Source organism: Neoarius graeffei, chromosome 23 (genome assembly GCF_027579695.1).
Source record: "Neoarius graeffei isolate fNeoGra1 chromosome 23, fNeoGra1.pri, whole genome shotgun sequence".
In the NCBI taxonomy this organism is placed as follows: Eukaryota; Metazoa; Chordata; class Actinopteri; order Siluriformes; family Ariidae; genus Neoarius; species Neoarius graeffei.
Window position 1 is genome coordinate 9,237,314 of NC_083591.1, and position 20,377 is coordinate 9,257,690.

The 20,377-nt window shown below is 41.8% G+C and overlaps 1 protein-coding gene across 1 annotated transcript; it reads right to left on the reverse strand.

Annotated features, from left to right (window-relative positions):
- Positions 1 to 1,327: 1,327 nt before the first annotated feature.
- Positions 1,328 to 8,873, reverse strand: LOC132871146 (succinate receptor 1-like). The gene is made up of 2 exons (XM_060905254.1): positions 8,821 to 8,873; positions 1,328 to 3,192 (listed from the first exon to the last, which is right to left on the reverse strand). The coding sequence occupies exons 1-2, from the start codon at positions 8,821 to 8,823 to the stop codon at positions 2,257 to 2,259; spliced, it is 939 nt and encodes a 312-aa protein (XP_060761237.1). The 5' UTR covers positions 8,824 to 8,873; the 3' UTR covers positions 1,328 to 2,256.
- Positions 8,874 to 20,377: the final 11,504 nt, after the last annotated feature.

Below are 20,377 nucleotides of genomic sequence, written 5' to 3' on the forward strand. Positions count from 1 at the left end.
CTATTGTCTATCTTGTCGTGTCTTGATCCCCAGATCTTTAACCCAGCCATATAAAAAGTTGTAGGCCTCCATGCTCTTCCAGGATTTCATCTGTGTGTCCGTGTAAAACGATGTCTGCAGCACCAGGTAGTTTGAGATGTTGGGGAACTCAGTGGATGGATAATTTTCTAACTCATAGGAAAAATCCTTTTTTTGTTAATGTGTAAGGATCTATCCCACTGAGTGGTTTCTATATCCACTTATTTTGAGTGTACTTCTTGGGTTTAATAACTTGCTTGTTTGCTGTACACAAACATGCCAATAAGTTCTTGTGTTAATGGACCAGACTCCACTTTTATATCATTAATCCCTTTTGACTGAGAATGCCCTGCACGCTTGGTTTTATGTTGGCTTCTGGCACATCCATACAGTTTTAAATACAATATCTACAATTAAAAACAGTTTGTTTTTATTGCATTTATTTAATTCCTGGGCTCCCATCTGTAACAGGATGTGATGTTGTATTCTGTTAATACACTTTATAGTAGATTATTAGATTCTAATAGGATAGATGAAGCAAAATAATTGGCCATCTTTTTTAATGGGCCCCGACTTGTTACAAGTCTGAATAGGTAGGCCTTAAAAGCAGAAAAGATTGAGAACCCCTGTCCTGAAATACACCAACCACTACCCAGAATGCAACATGACATGACATAGTTGGCCATTCTCTATAAGAAAGCATCCCTTCCAGACTCCAAGAATTAAAAATAATCAGAACGCCTGCACTGGAATGAGTTGCTTTAGCATCAGTTCCTCACATAGTGACCATAAAAGGCTGAAAGAAAAAATTTCACAGAATGAGAAGGCAGTAAGGAAGAAGTGGTTTACAGCTAGTCATCCAATAATAAGTATTTCCAGTGTTTTTGTCATGTATAGAAAAAAATGAGTTAGAACTGCAAACTCAACAAGGAAGGAATAAAAGGCTAAGATATGTGAAATGTTATGTGGCTGTCACTCAGAAAGGTCAACAAGGTCAAGTCCTGAACTTCTGTTCTGTTTTTGTTCTGTTTTGTTTTTGTAGGGTTAATTGTAGGGTGGCCAATTTTACTACATACACTTTCTTTAATCCCACTTAATTGTATCATAATTTAATTGTTTAATGTTTCTTCCAGTATTTATTTATAATTAGTTCTTATTACTTTTCAGTGCAGGATTCCACTGTAACTACATTAATTAATAATAACTACATTAATTGGAACAAAAGAAACACAGTAACTACAGAAAACAATCATTTTTCAAGAAATTCTCATTTTTATTCATAATTATTCAGTAATAAAAACAGGTGTTCTTGTGGAATAACAGTATTTTACTGCTGAAACAATAGTACCTCCTAAAGGCACATGTCTGCAAATAGCTCTGTTTTACAAGTCTAGATTTTATTTACAGCTATTTGGAAAATAGTCAGTATAAATTTACCAAATACCAGGATTTGTTCAAATGAATTACAGAAGATAATATCATGAATATAATCAAAAATACAAAAAACAATCTATGAATACCACAAACAACAAATATATCCCATTACTAGTGGCCTGAATTTTAAACTATAAACTAATGGCACTATTAGATTAAAGGAATAGTTTGTCCCAAAATGAGCTTTAACCAAGTTTGGGCACACAGCTCAGGAATTAAAGTAAACAAGCAACAAATGTGTTATTACTGATTAAATGCATTTGGGGTACAAAGAACAATGTACATATACACACTGGCCACTTTGATAGGAACAGTAATACAGATAAAAGTGAAGGGCTTCAGTTATTGTTCGTATTAAACAGAGGGAAAATTTGATCTTAGTGACTTTTACTATGGCTCTTGGTATCAAGTGGGCTGGTTTGAGTATTTCAGAAAATTTTCACCTCACAAAAGTCTCTGAAGTTTGCACGGTATGAAAAACAAGCAGCAGTTCTGTAGGTGGAAATGCTTTGTTGGTGAGAGAGCTTAGAGAAGCATGTACAATCTGGTTTGAGCTGACAGCTGTAACTCAAATAACCACTCTTTACAACTGTGGCTTTGTTTAACTAACATTTCCAGTTAATAATAGACAACAATTTGACATGGTTTTTTTTTCTCATTTTGAATATGTTTTATTTTCTAGACACTTTATGTTGGTTTTCGTTGTAATTTATTATTCATCTGTCAATAAATATACACCACAGTAAGATTTGAAAGCAAGGTTCTTCTTATCAGGGCTGCCTTTGCTTGATAGGTCAGACTTGCTTATGATTTAGTCAGTAGTGTCCTTTTAAGCTGCCTCCACTTGTCCAGCAGTGCTTCTTTAAAGCTGTCTGTCATGAGGAAGTAAAACACAGGGTTGATGACACTGTGAGCAAATGCAATTGGTCTTGTCACAGTGTAAACAGCATTAATTTTGTCCAAGCTACACTGTGACAAATTTAATTTAGGAAGCCGTGATACAACACGCACATTCCTCATTACATGGATGGGTGTGTACAACACGAGAAACATGATTGCTGAAGCTCTCAAGATTCTTACTGGCCTCTGAAAGGATGTCCCAAGCACTTCCTCTCTTTTCACAAGTGTAGAAACCATCCTTTGTGATGAAATAAACAAACCCAGTAGTGGAATCACATATCCAGTTATGGTGAGCACTATGCTGTAGATCAGCACAAGTCTGGCCTCTCCCAGGCTCGCAAAATCCTGACACGCTGTCCAGTTATTTGCATCCAAGTCCTGGATAATGAAGACAATGAGTGGAGCAATTTGAACATTCACCCAGATCCAGTTCAGGATCGTGATACACAAGGAGGCCTTGAGAGTCAACAGGATGTGTTCACGCTGTGGGTGACACAGCAACAAGAACCGGTCCACACTTACCCACATCATGAAAAGGATGCTGGCGTACAAGTTCACAAAGAGGATGTAGCGATTAATCACACATAATCTAGAATTGAAGTACTTCTGGTTGTAAGTGTAGTTGTAGGACAGTTCAGGTAAAGTGCACAGGAAGATGAGGTCAGAAATAGACAGGTTAAACAGGTACACATTTGTGGACTTCCAGGTAGGGAGGCAAAAGATATAGCCTAGGACCACCACTAGGTTTCCGATGAAGCCAATGGCAAATTCCAGACCATACATTGGCGAGAGGTAATATCTCTCTAATAGTGGAGTGATGTCATCAGAACAGTTGGAGCCCTGCAATAAGGATTACTGTACATATAAGTACTGCACATAAAGGGATATATTTTCATGCCAGTGTAATTTGTTGGTTAACATTTTTTTCTTTTTTTTTTTGTTTAGTTTTATTTTTTTGTAATTTACCCTTGAGATATGTTGATATTTTCATGGTCCTAAATTTATGTGCTGTACTATTGGAGCTGTGGAATGGTGCAAAAGGGGGTGTGACATTCAGAATACATGCATTACCCTAAGATCTCACTTAATGCAGACACAGGGATAAGATGGCACTTTTCTATTAAAGTACAACCTTAAAACTGCTTTGTCAATGTTCACAATTTATATAACTGCCTTTCGATATAAATAAGCTATTTCATTCAAATACTAACTAAATACAACACAATTATTATAACTGTACAAAGAAAAAAGTACAAACAGCTTAGTTATGGCTACTCAGTGGCAAGTCATACAGAAAGTGTTTATGATTTTGTACAGTAGGTTTTATTTTAACCAGCATTTAAATCAGCTGAGACGTGTTTACCCATCCAGCCTACTGTGTCTTTAAGCACACATAAGTGAATCATAAACTTTACAGTCACATCTCATGCCTTACCTTAGGTACTTTATGTTTTAGAGTTGGTGTAATTAACAGTTATTCCACGAAATCGAGTCATACATCATCTGATAGCCGATGAGACGTGTAGTGCTGAGTTGGCTGTAAGCCATGTAAGATGAGATTGAGTGGAATAACTGTTTAATTATATCCACATTCACTGATTTTGAGAAACAATGCATTTTTATCTTTATTTTTTGCAAGTTTGATAAATAAAAAATTTATACAAAACGTCTGACAAAATAATTTCCACTTAGAATGTAAACAAACCAGCGAAATGGCAGTAGCAATTTGTGAAAAATGCTATAATAATAATTCTTAAAAAATAAAAAAGATATGTTTCTGCCAACAAATTATTTTTATTCCATATTTTGTTGCTTTTTTGTATTTTTTGGGTTTGGTTTTGAGTAGAGTTTTCATTTTGTCCTTGGTTGGTTCAGCAAGACACTCCACCATTTTGTTTGTCTCTACTCACAGTATATGAGCTAATAGCCTTGTAGTAGAGTAACCAATTAGAGCACACGACTGCTCATACCCAGTGAATGTGGATAGAATAAAGCAGATTATGCAGATATTCTCAGGTATGGGGCTTTAATTCTCTCATAAACACAAGTGAGAATTTGAGGTTTGTTCTATGTTTTAGTTTTAATTTTGAGTTCATCTCATCTCATCTCATTATCTCTAGACGCTTTATCCTTCTACAGGGTCGCAGGCAAGCTGGAGCCTATCCCAGCTGACTACGGGCGAAAGGCGGGGTACACCCTGGACAAGTCGCCAGGTCATCACAGGGCTGACACATAGACACAGACAACCATTCACACTCACATTCACACCTACGGTCAATTTAGAGTCACCAGTTAACCTAACCTGCATGTCTTTGGACTGTGGGGGAAACCGGAGCACCCGGAGGAAACCCACGCGGACACGGGGAGAACATGCAAACTCCACACAGAAAGGCCCTCGCCGGCCCCGGGGCTCGAACCCAGGACCTTCTTGCTGTGAGGCAACAGCGCTAACCACTACACCACCGTGCCGCCCAGATTTTGAGTTCATTGTGAGTTTAATTTTAATTGTGAGTTTAATTTGTGAGTGCAAATTAGAATGAATATTGTCTCCTCATTTGTTATTCTATCATTAAAATGTATATAAAAGTTGAGATCGGTTTGCTTTAATTTCTTTCAAGTGGTAAAATCAACATGAAATCTGCAAGTGGATTATAAATCATGTAATTACCGGGGCGGATCTAGGATGCCCCATTAAAAAAAGCACTACACTACTACATTACTGTAGTTAATTGATTATTCTTACTTTCCCAAAAACAGCACAATGTTGATCTCTACAACTAGAAACCAACAAATGTTTTTAAAAAGGGTTTTAAAATGCCAAGTGCCAAGCAAAGGTTGTGGGAAAAAAATGCTTTCTGAAAAGTACTACACTACCATGGGCAAAACTTGCTGTCTTTTTTATAATTCATTCATTCATTCATTCATTCATTCATTCATCCAATTTGGTTTGCAAATCTTTGTCTTTTCAAACCTATGCTAGGAATAAGGTGTCTGCTTCTGCATTAATGCGTATTTGTGTCTTGGTCTCGTAGAGAGGAGATCAATTTGGCATGCAGAGATGTGCTAGTATGCAATCTAGTGTGCATATATATATATATATATATATATATATATATATATATATATATATATATATATATATATATATATATATAATGTTCAATATTTTCCATCAGTTATTTAAGAACATGAAAATTTAATATATTCTAGATTCATTACATTTAAACAAAAATGTTTCAGGCATTTTTCTTTTTTAATTTTGATAATTATGGCTTTCAGCACGAAAATTAAAAAAAATCTCAAAATATTAGAGTATTTCATTTTGAGGTTGAGTAAAACAGTATAAATACCATGTATCTCTTGGTCTAGTTTAGTACATGCAACCACAATCATGTGGAAGACTGCTGACTTAAGGCCTCTGCATGCTTGTGCGACAAGGCTTTCACAGATAGCTTTTCGCAGACAGTTGTAATTTATTGTTGAGCGGGGGAATAGGCGTGCGCGATGTTATTCACCGGCACAACGCAAGGGGGCGAGAAGTCGCTAGGAGTAGTTGGTGGGTGTGGTTAATGGAGTGTTTATCCTCCGGTTACTTATAATGACTAGAACTTTTTTATAATGACTAGAACTGGAGTCGTATAGATGTCCGTACTTCTTCACTTCCTCAATCAACCGCTCTTCATGCTGCTCCATCTTCGCTCGTGTTTTTAAAAATGCCGGTCGTGAAAACAAAACAAACCGGGAAAGTAGGGAAGCGGAAGTGCGTGTACAGCGGGTAGAGTGGACCAATCAGAGCCCTCTTGTCTGCGAGGCTTCTGCGGTGGTCACAATTTTTGGGAGGTGCGCGCAGAGCGTCTGCGAAGGTGGGGGGGCTACGCAGACACTGTCTGCGACACCGTCTGCGAGGACTGGGTTGTCAGCATAAATTGGCCTTTAACAGTTGTCCAGAAGATGACCATCAACATCCTCCACAAGGAAGGTAAACCACAGAAGGTCACTGCTGAAAAGCCTGGCTGGAAAAAGTGCACATGCAACAGGAATGACTGCAGCCTTGAGAGGATCATCAAGAAAAGTCGATTCAAGAACTTGGGAGAGCTTCACAAGGAGTGGACTGAGGCTGGTGTCAGTGCATCAAGAGCCACCACACACAGACGTCTTCAGGAAATGGGCTACTGTCGCATTCCTAATATCAACCCACTCCTGAACCAGAGACAACATCAGAAGAAGCTTACCGGTACCTGGGCTAAGGAGAGAAAGAACTGGACTGTTGCTCAGTGGTCCAAAAGCCTCTTTTCAGATCATAGTAAATTTTGCATTTCATTTGGAAATCAAGGTGCTAGAATCTGGAGGAAGAGTGGAGAGGCACACAATCCAAGGTGTTTGAAGTCCAGTGTAAAGTTTCCACAGTCTGTGATGATTTGGAGTGCCATGTCATTTGCTGGTGTTGGTCCACTGTTTTATCAAGTCCAAAGACAATGCAACCATCTACCAGCAGATTTTAAAGCACTTCATGCTTCCATCTGCTGACAAGCTTTATGGAGATGCTGATTTCCTTTTCCAGCAGGACTTAGGACCTGCCCACAGTGCCAAAACTACTACCAAATGTTTCCTGACCATAATATTACTGTACCTGATTGGCCAGCCAACTCACCTGACCTGAACCCCATGGAGAATCTATGGGGTATTGTCAAGAGGAAGATGGAAAAAAAACCCGACCCAAAAATACAGATGAGCTGAAGACCACTATCAAAGCAACCTGGGTTTCAATAACACCTCAGCAGTGCCACAGGCTGATCGCCTCCATGCCATGCCGCACTGATGCAGTAATTGATGGTAAAGGAGCCCCAACCAAGTACTGAGTGTCTCATCTCATCTCATCTCATCTCTAGCCGCTTTATCCTGTTCTACAGGGTCGCAGGCAAGCTGGAGCCTATCCCAGCTGACTACGGGCGAAAGGCGGGGTACACCCTGGACAAGTCGCCAGGTCATCACAGGACTGACACATAGACACACCTACGGTCAATTTAGAGTCACCAGTTAACCTAACCTGCATGTCTTTGGACTGTGGGGGAAACCGGAGCACCCGGAGGAAACCCACGCGGACACGGGGAGAACATGCAAACTTCGCACAGAAAGGCCCTCGTTGGCCACGGGGCTCAAACCCGGACCTTCTTGCTGTGAGGCGACAGCACTAACCACTACACCACCGTGCTGCCCCAGTATTGAGTGTATAAATGAAAATACTTTTCAGAAGCTGGCCACTTCTGTATTGTAAATCCTTTTTTGATTAATCTTGGGAAATATTTTAATAATTTGAGATACTGGATTTCTGATTTTCATCAGCTATAAGCCATAATCATCAAAATTAAAACAAAAAAAAAACAATTTTTAATTAAATTATGAAAAAACTAACTTTTTCACAATATTCTAACTGTTTGAGATGCTCTAGCATATATATGTCCATCCTCCTGGGAACCAAGAAAAAAATGTGTCTCTCAATTTCTCTTTTGTTGTGATTTCCTTACTAGGAATTTCCCAGCAACCCTACTAGTCACATGATATATCATTGGAAAGCCCAGGATATATATATATATATATATATATATATATATATATATATATATACTAAACAATTATGCTAAACTAGTATGCCTTTTATTTACATTAAAGGTTCTCGAGGTTATGAATACTTGAGTTAACCCATAAGATATTAACCCATAAGGGTGATATTTTCTTTTTTTTTATTTATAATATGTGTCAAAACTGTGGGTTTTATTTCAGAGGTTTTTTTTCAGATTTATGATTTTAAAAATCTATAATCTGTTTTATGCATAATTACTTGAAAGGCTGAATTAGCAGACTTGGTTAAACAGAAATAATAGACAGAATTGCCAGTACTTCGATACTTTTGTAAATAATCTGACACATAAAACACATTTGCCTATGACTATGCCTAGAAAATTTAGAAACCATAAGAGCTCTTGAGTTGCCCCTCTGGGTGAACCCTAAAATACGTTCAACCCTGCAACAGAATGTTTCACTGTCAGAAAAGGCTCAAAGTAGAACCCTTTTGTGTGATAGATAAGAATCCTTCAGTCTCCAATGAAACCTGAAAGAACCCTTGAAGGACCTCTGAGTATTAACAATACATTAATAACTAACCAATGTTGAGGTTAGATGTTTATATTAAATGAAACTAAAGCATTAGATGGATAAATGTAACATTGGTATATAACACATACCTTGCTTAAGTTTTTAAGAATAAACTCAACTTCTATTTAAATAAACTAATGTCTTTCTGTCAGCAGTCAGGTGCTTGACCTTAACATAGTCATCATTTTTCTTCCTAAATATTAAATTTTATATATAATACCCTATAACAGTAATGGTAGTCATTAACACATATTTGTATACATTATCTTGTACATATTATCTTTCTCAAATTATGTATGTTTGAAGCATGCTTACCATTGCGCTGTTTGGTCTAATATAGGAAGTGAGTCAGTATTTTATGGTTCCTTTATCCAGAAAACACAGCACCACCCATTTGTAGCACATCGGCATTAAGTGTAAAGTGTACACTGTACTTATTTGGTATTTCTCTCGGAGATCTAACACAATGACGCATTGACGGTAAATCTAATTCAGTGATGACTTTGTTGCGTCTTCTTTCTTTCTCTGACTCGGACTGTCTTTCTCATCTCTTTATTTACTTAGTCTCATTTCTGTGACCTTTGTAGAGGTACAGATGAGGAGGTAATAAGTTTTGTTGACTCAAGATTGTTGACTCAGTTTGATGAAGCTTTTGCCTGTGCAATGTACACTAAGGTTTGATTCCAGCTGTACCACTGTTGGTCGATCCATGTGGGAATGATGTGCAAACAGAAACACCTGAAGTAAACTGAAAATGTGTTCACTGACTCGCATGTCACAAATTTATTTGATAGTAGTTTATACTAGTTTTTTGGTTAACACTTCACTTTTTTTTTCGAAAAGTTGAAAAATACTAAAACCATTTGTACTGACTAAACCCTGTATAATAGTCACGTACTACTGGTGGCTGATAGATGATTAAGTTCTGACGTGCGCCTATGTACTTAAATGATGGAAAAACGAAGATATCGAGTCAAATGATAACACGGGTTTATTTTCCATGGCAAGTTACCACAACGGCAAGTGAATCATAATAAACAAAAGTAAACAAAAAAAAAATACATAAACTGCTCACCAAACCATAGTCCCATTTATCCCCGTTAACAGCAGACAAACACAGGTAGGCACAGTCGAAAACTGTTTGCTTCCCATCAGCCCCTGCCAACCATGTTTCACCATGGGTATTTAAATGCTTCCCCGTTTACCATACGTGAGAATCCCTCTAGTGGTATGGAGGCAAATTACAACAAAACATGAAAGTAATACAAAAGGAAAAAATGGCTCATACACACCCACCCCTAATTGAGTCTGCAAGAGCAATTACAAAAGTCTAATGAGCCATGAATACCGAAGTAAAAACAAAAGGGGAATGAAGGAAAAAGGCAGTAACCAATTACTCGGCTTCATTAAGCAAACATATTTTGGTTATGGGTCGTTCAATAATATTGGTCTTGGTTTGTAAACGAACCACTCATACTAGACCTGCCTTGTCTGGGAATGTTTCAAGTATGCGGCCAAGCATCCATGACCCACGTGGTGCTGTGGAATCAGCGACCATGACTATGTCCCCTGGAACAAAGCTCCTCTTCTCATGATTCCATTTCTGACGCTCCTGTAAGAGTGGTAAGTATTCGCGAATCCATCTCTTCCAAAAGAGATCTGAAATGTACTGTGTTTGTTTCCATCTTCGCCTTGCATATACATCCTCTTTGTCGAATAGTCCTGGTGGAAGAACTGGCTTTCCTTTTAAGAGTAGCAGATGGTTTGGCATTAGTGCCTCAAGGTCAGTGGGGTCCCCAGAGAGCCGTGTGATGGGACGATCGTTCAGCATAGCTTCGGCTTCACAGAGCACAGTATGAAACGTTTCATCATCCGGTGTTTGCTGACGGAGTACAGAGCACAGAATCCTCTTGATCATGCGTATAATGCGCTCCCAGGTACCACCATGATGGGACCCAGCCGGAGGGTTAAAGCTCCCCTTGATTCCCTTTTCAGACAAGGCTCTTTCAATGCGTTCATGGTTCAAAGAGGCTAAGGCTTCTCTGAGTTCTCTTTCGGCACCGACAAAGTTAGTGCCATTGTCGGATCTCAGGTGTGCCACTTGTCCTCTGTGACAGATGAACCTACGCAATGCATTAATGCAAGAGTCTGTGTCGAGAGAATATGCCATTTCCAAGTGCATGGCCCTGCTTGTCATGCAAGTGAACACCACGCCATATCTTTTCACAAGGCCACGTCCCTTTTTCACATCAACTGGCCCAAAGTAATCTACACCAACATTGGTGAATGGCGGTAGATCAGGAACCACTCTCTCCTCTGGCAGGTCTGCCATTTTTTGCACACCAGGTTTCCCACTCTGAAACTTACAGATGAGGCATCTGGATAGAACCTTTCTCACGGCAGTCAGTCCACTTGTGATCCAATATTTTTTCCTGGCAGCAGAAAGAACGTGGTTTCTACCGCCGTGCCCAAGCTGTAGATGAAGGTAACGAAGGATTAATTCTGAGATGTACTGGTTTTTAGACAAGATAAGGGGATGTTTCATATTCTCGGGGATTGCTGCCTTGTTCAGCCGTCCTCCAACTCGCAAAAGTCCTCCTTCTAACACAGGATTCAGTTTGAAAATGCTGCTACTTCTTGGTACTGATTTGCCGAGAGCTAGTGAAGCAAATTCAACAGGGAATCTCTCTTTCTGGCAGAAAGCAATGATGGAGGTTTCAGCCTCCAAGAGATCTTCCAGGGTCACTTTCTGATTCCCAAGTGCTGTTGAGAAAGCCTGCATTTCCCTTTGAACGTCAGACGTTACTGCTCTGGTAGCATGGGCAGTTGTCATCTCCAACTCATTCCTTTTCTTACTCAGTTTGAACAGGGTTCTTTTCAATTTCAGGAACCATGCAACTGCAACCTTCAATCTTTGCCAGTTAGAGAAGTGGGTAATCAGTTGGGATGTGGCATTGGTGTCAACAAGTACTGCATTGACAGTCAGACCTTTCTTGACTTCTGGATCATCAGCAGTGACACACATGTCCATGGGAAATGCTGGCCACATGTCATGGGGTTCACATAAGAATTTTGGGCCTTCCATCCATTTTTGCTTCACAAGATCCTCTGCCTTACACCCATGTGAAGCATCGTCAGCAGGGTTCAGGGATGTAGGAATGTATCTCCATTGCTCAACATCAGAGTTGTCTCTGATGGTGGTTATCCTGTTGGCGACAAAGGTTTGAAATCTGCGATCCTCATTGTTTATATATTTGAGAACTGATGTGCTGTCAGTCCAGAAGCATGCCCTTTTCAGTGGAAGCTCCAGCTCTGACTGAAGCACCTTGTCCACTCTTACAGCAACAACGGCAGCAGTGAGCTCTAAACGGGGAATGGTGACAGGCTTCAACGGAGCCACTCTGGCTTTGCCAAACAGGAAGGCAACATGAACCCTCTTCTCCATGTTCTCCATCCTCAGGTAGGTAGCCGTACCATATCCATTTGCACTTGCATCAGCGAAGTGATGTAATTGGGCGTTGACCATTTTCCCAAATCCAACAGGTTTCAAACATCTGGGAATCTTGAAATCTGCCACCATCTCAAGATCTGCCAGCCATTTGTGCCACTTTTGCTGGAAAGTTGGAGGCATTGGATCATCCCAACCACACTTTCTCCTACACAACTCCTGCAGCAGCAGCTTGGCGGGTAAGACAACAGGTGCCAGGAACCCCAGCGGATCATAGACAGAACTAATGACAGACAGCATGCCTCGCCTGGTTGGTGGCTTCTCCTTGACCTTTAGCTTGAACTTGAAAGTGTCCGTCTCGATGCACCACTGCAATCCCAGGGCCCGGTCTAGTGGCAGCTTATCTCGGTCCAGATCGAGCTCATGCAGGTTCTTGGACTTAAGATCCTCTGGAATGCTTTGAAGCACTTTCCGGCTGTTACTGATCCATTGTGTAAGGGTGAAACCTCCTTTGCTGCAAATGTCCGTAAGGTGCTTGACCATAGTGACGGCTTCCACTTCAGAGGGCAGACTCTGCAACAGATCATCTATATAAAAATTACGGTTGACCGTGTCAATCACTTCTGTTGGAAAGTCAGCCTGATTATCTTCAGCAGTCTTTCTAAGCGCATGGCAGGCAACACTGGGTGAGGACACTGCTCCAAATAAATGGACAGTCATGCGATGCTCGGCAAGATCCTTTTCCAGGTCACCTTGAGGCCACCACAAGAATCTTAAGAAGTCTCGGTGCTCCTCTGCCACCTTAACCTGGTGGAACATAGCCTTTATGTCCGCCATTATGGCTACTTTGTCCTGTCTGAACCTCATTAGTACACCAACTAACGAGCTGGTGAGGTTTGGACCTTGCAAGAGCTGATTGTTGAGAGAGGCCCCTTTGTATTCGACTCCACAGTCAAACACCACTCGGAGCTTTCCCTTCCTTGGATGGTAAACGCCGTGGTGTGATATATACCACACCTTCCCTGTTGGCGCTTGAAGCTGTTGCTGAGGCACCTCTTTGGCATAGCCGTTACTAAGGACATTGGCAAGGAAGCGCTTATACTCATCATGAAAGCTTGCATCTTTCTGTAGTCTTCTCTTCAGACCACGAACACGTTGTACAGCAACACTGAGATTATTTGGCATCGAAATGTCCTTGCTTTTGAAAGGCAGTTCAAATGAATAGTGACCTTCCTGCAGCTGAGCGGAGCTTTCCATTATCTCCATAAACTTTTTGTCTTCCTGTGACATTTCCTCTTGTTCATCAGCAGCTCGCTCATTGAAATCGTAATTGTACTGACTGGTTAGCAGTTCTTCAATTCTATCAATGGTGATTCTGTTGGCATGAACTAGAGGATGATCACTTTCACAGTCACTGCTACCCTTTAACGGACCATTTATCACCCACCCCAGTAGGGTCCTGATCGCGTATGGTCCATTCTCACCTTCACGACTATTAATTACCTCCCATGGTTCCATAAGCTTGGAGGCATTTGTGCCAATCAACAGGTCGACTCCCGCTTTTAGGTGGGGAATTTTCACAGTTTCCAAGTATGGCCATTCTCTCAGCTCCCTTTCACTGATGATGTTGGCTGTAGAGACTGGCATCTCTTCCTGTGTACACACTTTGGGAAGTGGATAGAAGCAGTCATCCGAAAAGGCTGATATCTCCAGATTGTCGACAACAGAGCTCTCTACAACATTGGCATTGCCCAAGGTGCGGATATGAAGCTTGAGTTTGCGCCCTTCCACATTCAGCTTCTCAATAAGGTTTCTGGTGCAAAAAGTTCCTGTACTTCCGGGGTCTAAGAAAGCATGGGTTTCAATAACTTTGTTATCCTTGGAGCACTTCACTTTTACAGGCAGAATGGGCAAAATTCCGTTGCAGTAGCCAGCCCCTGTAAGACCACAAGCAGATGAGGTAGAACAGCTGTCAGATGTTTTTGACTGTTCAGAATTCTTCTGCTCATCATCCTTCTGAGCCACTCTTTGTTTGTCTCCGATGTGTAATACGGTGGGGTGTGTTCCATTGCACTTCTTGCAAATGAGGCGCCTGTCGCAGTTCTTGCTTATATGTCCTGTGCACAAGCAACTAAAGCACAGGCCTTTGTCCTTTAAATAGTCCAGTTTCTCCCTATGCAGCTTTCTTCCCAGCTTAAAGCATTGATCCATAGTATGACCACTAATATTGCAATACATACAGGAAGTGGAATTAGTCTTAGTGAGTGTGACTTTGTCCTCATCATCATCATTATCATCATCTGGTGTGATGGGTCCATCCTGAATGACCACCTGTGTGGCAAAGCTGTTACGTCTCAGGTGTGGCTTAACTGATGACTTGGTTAGTTTGACTGCCCCTCTAACAACAGGTGAGTCATCCTTTATGTCACCAAAGACGGGATCTGAAGTGATTCTCACCTGGCGTTCAATGAAATTGACAATGTCTGAGAACTGGGCTCTTTTATTGGTTTTCTCCAGTATGTCACATGCCTTAGTTCTCCACTTATCTCTAAGTTTATATGGCAGTTTCTGACTGAGAATCTTTATGTTAGCTGGCATGTTCAGTTCCTCCAAATACTGAAGATCGGCCATGGCATTGGAACATTCACGTAAGAAAAGTCCATAGGCTTTGAGTGCTTCAGAGTCCTCAGTTTTAATACTTGGCCATCCTATGACCTTTTCCATGTATGCAGCGGTAATCTTAAATTCATTTCCAAAATGCTCTTTTAGCAACTCCTTTGCCACTGCAAACCCTGTGTCAGCAGGCATGTGAAGGCAGCTACGTACCATTTCCCTTGGCTGCCCCCTAGTGAATTGCTCGAGGTAGTATAAACAGTCTCCTTTAGATGTTGTTTTTGCTTCCACACAGTGCTCGAAGGCTCTGATAAAGATGTTAAACTGCAGAGGATCTCCATCATAAATGGGCATTTCCCTGCGTGGTAGCTGTTGTGCGGTTTGCATATGAACAAGGAGAGCCGTAATGTCATTCTGTTGTTGCAGCAATGTGTAAAAATCGAACATTTGACTTTGGCCCTGCATGGGTGGAAACACTTGTTGGCCTAGAGTAGGCTGAAAGCCTTGACTGGACTTAGTCCTTGGTTGTAATAGAGGATATTGGGAGCCTTGACTGACAACTGGCGTTGATTGTGATGCATTATGTTGCAGTTGGTGTAATGTATGCTGCTGTGGCGGCGGAGGCACGAATGTTGGCATGACAGGTCCAAATGCTGGGGCATTACTGTCCAATGGTTGAGTTGCAGTCTGATGTGATGGAGGCACAAATGTTGGGGCCTGTGGATTGAGTGAGGTATGCAAGACCTTAGGTCTAGCCCCCTTCCTCATATAAGAAGACATTCCATCAGATCGCTTTGAGTGGATACTGCTACCAACCTTAAGCACTGACAGCTTAGCTGTAACTTCAGCCAATTGTGTGTCCAACTTCAGTTGCTCCTTCTTTCTCTTCAAGATAAACTCCTGCTCCTCCAATGCATGTTTATCATTCAGAGCAGCAGCCCAAGCCAAGAGTGCATCCCGTTGTGCCTCTGCCTTGCGTCTAGCAGCTGAAGAAGTGGAAGAGCGGCTACTTGAAGAGCTAATTGAGCCATGGTGATGTGATGGCACATTTGAGATGCTGTCATGCGGTTCGATGTCATCTTCATGTTCTTCTTCCTTTTCAACCGTAGCTTCATTCCCATTGCTGTCATTAATTTCCTTTTCAGCAGTTTGAATTTCAGTTCGATCCAATAAGCCATCATTTTTTTGACCATAGTCACCACAGACTCTGGAGGTTGAGCCTTCTTTAACGTCGAGCAACCATTTGTTTACATATGCAATAAATTCATTGACACTGAGCATTTTAGCTTGATACCAAATATCATGTTTGCTTGCTTCATCAGCAGGCAACAAACCCAACAGAGATTTATGAACCTGTAGTATATTTTTGCAAAGCTCATTGAAGTTGTTAAATTCAGTTTCAACATCATTTACATGCATTTTATCCCCCATCAATTTAACAATAGATTCTCTTATTTTGTTCCATTTACCAAATTCAGACTTTCTTTGCTTTTCTAACATGCTAATTTTTTCCAACAATGCCTTTGATGTTAATTTAACCACACGTTTTTCAGTGACAGATTTTACCTCTGCACTTTCACAAAGTTCAGTCTTTTCAGTAGGTTGGCCTTTCTCCTCTTCAGCCATAATGGCCACGAACGTAAACAATGGCGCAAAAAAAAGTTTGTCAAGCGACGGTTCCTCGACGCGGAGCAAAAGTTATTTTTAGACTCACGCAAGTCAATCGCAGACAGTTAATGTTCCACAATAATTCGACATGCCAAGCTCATTTAAAAATATACGCGAGAACGTTACCAATACATTGGTTTAAGCGACTGTGTGCACACAAATTAACATGGCCATTTAAACATCAGCGCTGATAACCACATACCCCAATCGAGCGTTGGACGGCTCTGAGGAGTTGTTTTCCCGGTGTGAAGATGCTGGTGCTCGGCTTGCCACTGCAGCTTGCTTCGGTGTAGCTCCCATTAGCAACTCTGGCAATCTTCGGCAACTCCAAACTTTTGCCCTCCTCACATCCGGAAACAAACACAATAATCCACTCGACGAACACGAATCCAACTTGAAGCAGTTTTCGACCTAAAGGCCCGGTCACACAGCACTCCGCGTCTATATCACGTACAAAAAGATACAAAAATCTGGTGGACGTGGTCGTAAGTGGTAATTTTTGGTCAATTTTGGCTTTGCCGTGCTTTGTACGGGGTATGGCCGTCGGCGGCTGTTTCACTGCTGCAGCACTGCCAAATCACGGGTAACCGCGGCTCAGCGTCGTTGGAAGAGCGGCTTGCTGCGCATATAAAAGCGGTAGGATATGTTGAGCCTGTATCAGTTGGTTCTGTTGGTGCTGGAGCATTAAGATGAGGACATCACAGCGTTGAGGGTTCATGTTCACCCCTTGACATTTAGACTGCAAGTGCCGAGGTCTCAGAAAATTACGGTATTTACATGCCGCAAATCAGAAGTGATGCAGAAGTGATTAGACAGTGATCAATCGAATTTAGAACTTGTTTGAGACGTCGTTTAACGGGCTTAGACAGTGCTATGTACGCGGAAAAATCCATTTCTCAGTGATAAGCCGCTAAACACACGCTATATCCCGTGATACCAACGCGTAACACCCGTCCGATGACCGTGCTCTGCCCGTGATAGACCGCCAAACTTTCGCGTCTTACCACGTCTCCCCAAGTTTTAATAACGGCCGGGACACTGATTATCACGTGTTTTTCACGTGTGTTGCACGTCTTTACCACGTGTGCCGGCCGTGGTTGTCCGCGGTCTAAAGTTTTGAGCAGTCCAAAACTTTTTGCCGCGTCCGACGCCGTTCCGATTTTCCCCTGCGTCCTGTCACGTCTGTATATCGACTGTAACACGTCTTAACTTCGACATCAACACGAACAACATCGTCTGCTTCACGGGAGAGCACTTTTTGACGGGTTTTGGCCGTGATAAAGCCGTAAAGCGCTGTGTGACCGGGCCTTAATGTACTGACTAAACCCTGTATAATAGTCACGTACTACTGGTGGCTGATAGATGATTAAGTTCTGACGTGCGCCTATGTACTTAAATGATGGAAAAACGAAGATATCGAGTCAAATGATAACACAGGTTTATTTTCCATGGCAAGTTACCACAACGGCAAGTAAATCATAATAAACAAAAGTAAACAAAAAATATACATAAACTGCTCACCAAACCATAGTCCCATTTATCCCCGTTAACAGCAGACAAGCATAGGTAGGCACAGTCGAAAACTGTTTGCTTCCCATCAGCCCCTGCCAACCATGTTTCACCATGGGTATTTAAATGCTTCCCCGTTTACCATACGTGAGAATCCCTCTAGTGGCATGGAGGCAAATTACAACAAAACACGAAAGTAATACAAAAGGAAAAAATGGCTCATACACCATTTGTCTCATCTGATGGTCACAGACATCAGGGTACTGGCACATCTGGAAAATTGGTTCCTGTGTGCTCCACCAAGCATGGTGACCCAGAATACATCCTTCTTCCTTTCTCATATGGCAGCACCTGATAACAAAGTGAAGTCAGATAAGGGCTCCCTAACACCAAAGCAGATCACAGAGTTAATCAGCATTAGGCAAGATTCACTGAGAATACTAACCACAATATCACTCTAGAGCAGGGCCGCTGACAGCTTTGGCTGGGCCCGGGACAAAATGCTCTGAATGGGCCTTTCAGGACATTGATTGGGTTAAAGGTCCCATGGCATGGTGGTTTGTTGATGCTTTAAACGGGCTCGTGGAGGCTTCAGGATGTTATATCCGCAGCCTTTCTCGAAATGAACCCTCGGCACGTAAATATAGCCTCCTGGGAGAAAGCCCCATTTCAGCGCTTTTCCCAGTGCATCGTTTTGCTAATGAGAAGCAGGAGGCGGGGAAGGGTAGAGGGTGGGGGCGGGACATGGGGGGAGGGGCTTGACCAAGCTGCGGCCATGCTAGCTGTGTGTGAACAGTAGCAATGGCAATAGTGATACTGATCTACATACTGACAGAAAATTATGGACACACAAAAATAAATATGAGAAATACATAACATAAGAAGAAATGACCACTAATCAGGTTCCTTCACAAGTCTAAATAAGGGAGTGGGAAAATGTGTGTACAACACTAGTAGTATAGTATAGTAGTATAGTGTTTGCGTGCACACACATACTCGCTGTTATCAGCGCCTGTAGCCACGCTGCTAAGACAAAACCCCGTTCTCCCTCGGACTCCTTTCGTAAACTCAACGTGACACAGAGAACAGAGAGTGAGAGTGTTCGGAGTGGTAGTTTACAAACGTATAATACCCTAGGCTTGAACACGCACTCCATAACCAAAGAGGATAGAAGCAGCAACTACAGCAACATACTGTATCGCTTATCCAACAGAAGACATGCATTGCGGAGCAATAGTCAAACATAAGCTCATAAGTTGCAGTCAATTTCCAGACTAAACTCAGTTTAACAGAGCATGCTGCATGCTCTTTAGTTTTGTAGCGCAGATTACCTGGCTAACTGCAGGAAGCGGTTAGCTGCACAGCTAATGTAGCCATTGCTAGGTTAACGCACCGATTTTAAAACAAGGCAAAACGACCAGTTATACACTTACTTGTTCGGTGTTTGTTGCTGATGCGGCAGGGATGCTTGGTACGGACCCAGGCTTCAGTGACAGTTGATGTGCAAAACCTGCCCTGTACTGTCCCAAGTTGTGGAAACATTCCTCAGGAAAATGCTTCCGACAAACATACACCGTCTTAGGTAGACTCGACGGTGTATTATTGAAGTAAATAAAATTAAGCCACTGCGTCTTCAGGGGCTCTCCCGTCGGCAGTAAAAACAGACTCTTTTCTGTGTTGTCACATCCATGTACAGCACAATTTCCATGTTTCGCTCGCTTAGGTGATGCCATGTTGTTACGTCCTCTACAGTCTCCTCACTACAACTGGGCGGGCAATCCATACAGTGGGTGGGAATCCAGAGGGGGGGCGTGGGGATCATCTCCCTTGCTGACGTAGTAAAGGGAAGAGCTTATCAACGCGTCGTTTTGACGCGCCATTCTCAAATGTTGGGCATAGTTTGGTTTACACATTATGAAATTTCTAGCCACTGGGGTGACTTAAGAAGGTCAGAGGAACTCATTTTAACATTAAAAAACCTCAGAAAGTGAAAATTTCATGCCATGGGACCTTTAAAGGAACAGTCCACCGTACTTCCATAATGAAATATGCTCTTATCTGAATTGAGACGAGCTGCTCCGTACCTCTCCGAGCTTTGCGCGACCTCCCAGTCAGTCAGACGCAGTCAGACGTGCTGTCACTCCTGTTAGCAATGTAGCTAGGCTCAGCATGGCCAATGGTATTTTTTGGGGCTGTAGTTAGATGCGACCAAACTCTTCCACGTTTTTCCTGTTTACATAGGTTTATATGACCAGTGACATGAAACAAGTTCAGTTACACAAATTGAAACGTAGCAATTTTCTATGCTATGGAAAGTCCGCACTATAATGACAGGCGTACTAACACCTTCTGCGCGCTTCGGCAGCGCATTGAAACGGAGCTCAGATATCAATGCGCTGCCGAAGTGCGCAGAAGGTGTTAGTACGCCTGTCATTATAGTGCGGACTTTCCATAGCATAGAAAATTGCTACGTTTCAATTTGTGTAACTGAACTTGTTTAATGTCACTGGTCATATAAACCTATGTAAACAGGAAAAACGTGGAAGAGTTTGGTCACATCTAACTACAGCCCCAAAAAATACCATTGGCCATACTGAGCCTAGCTACATTGCTAACAGGAGTGACAGCGCGTCT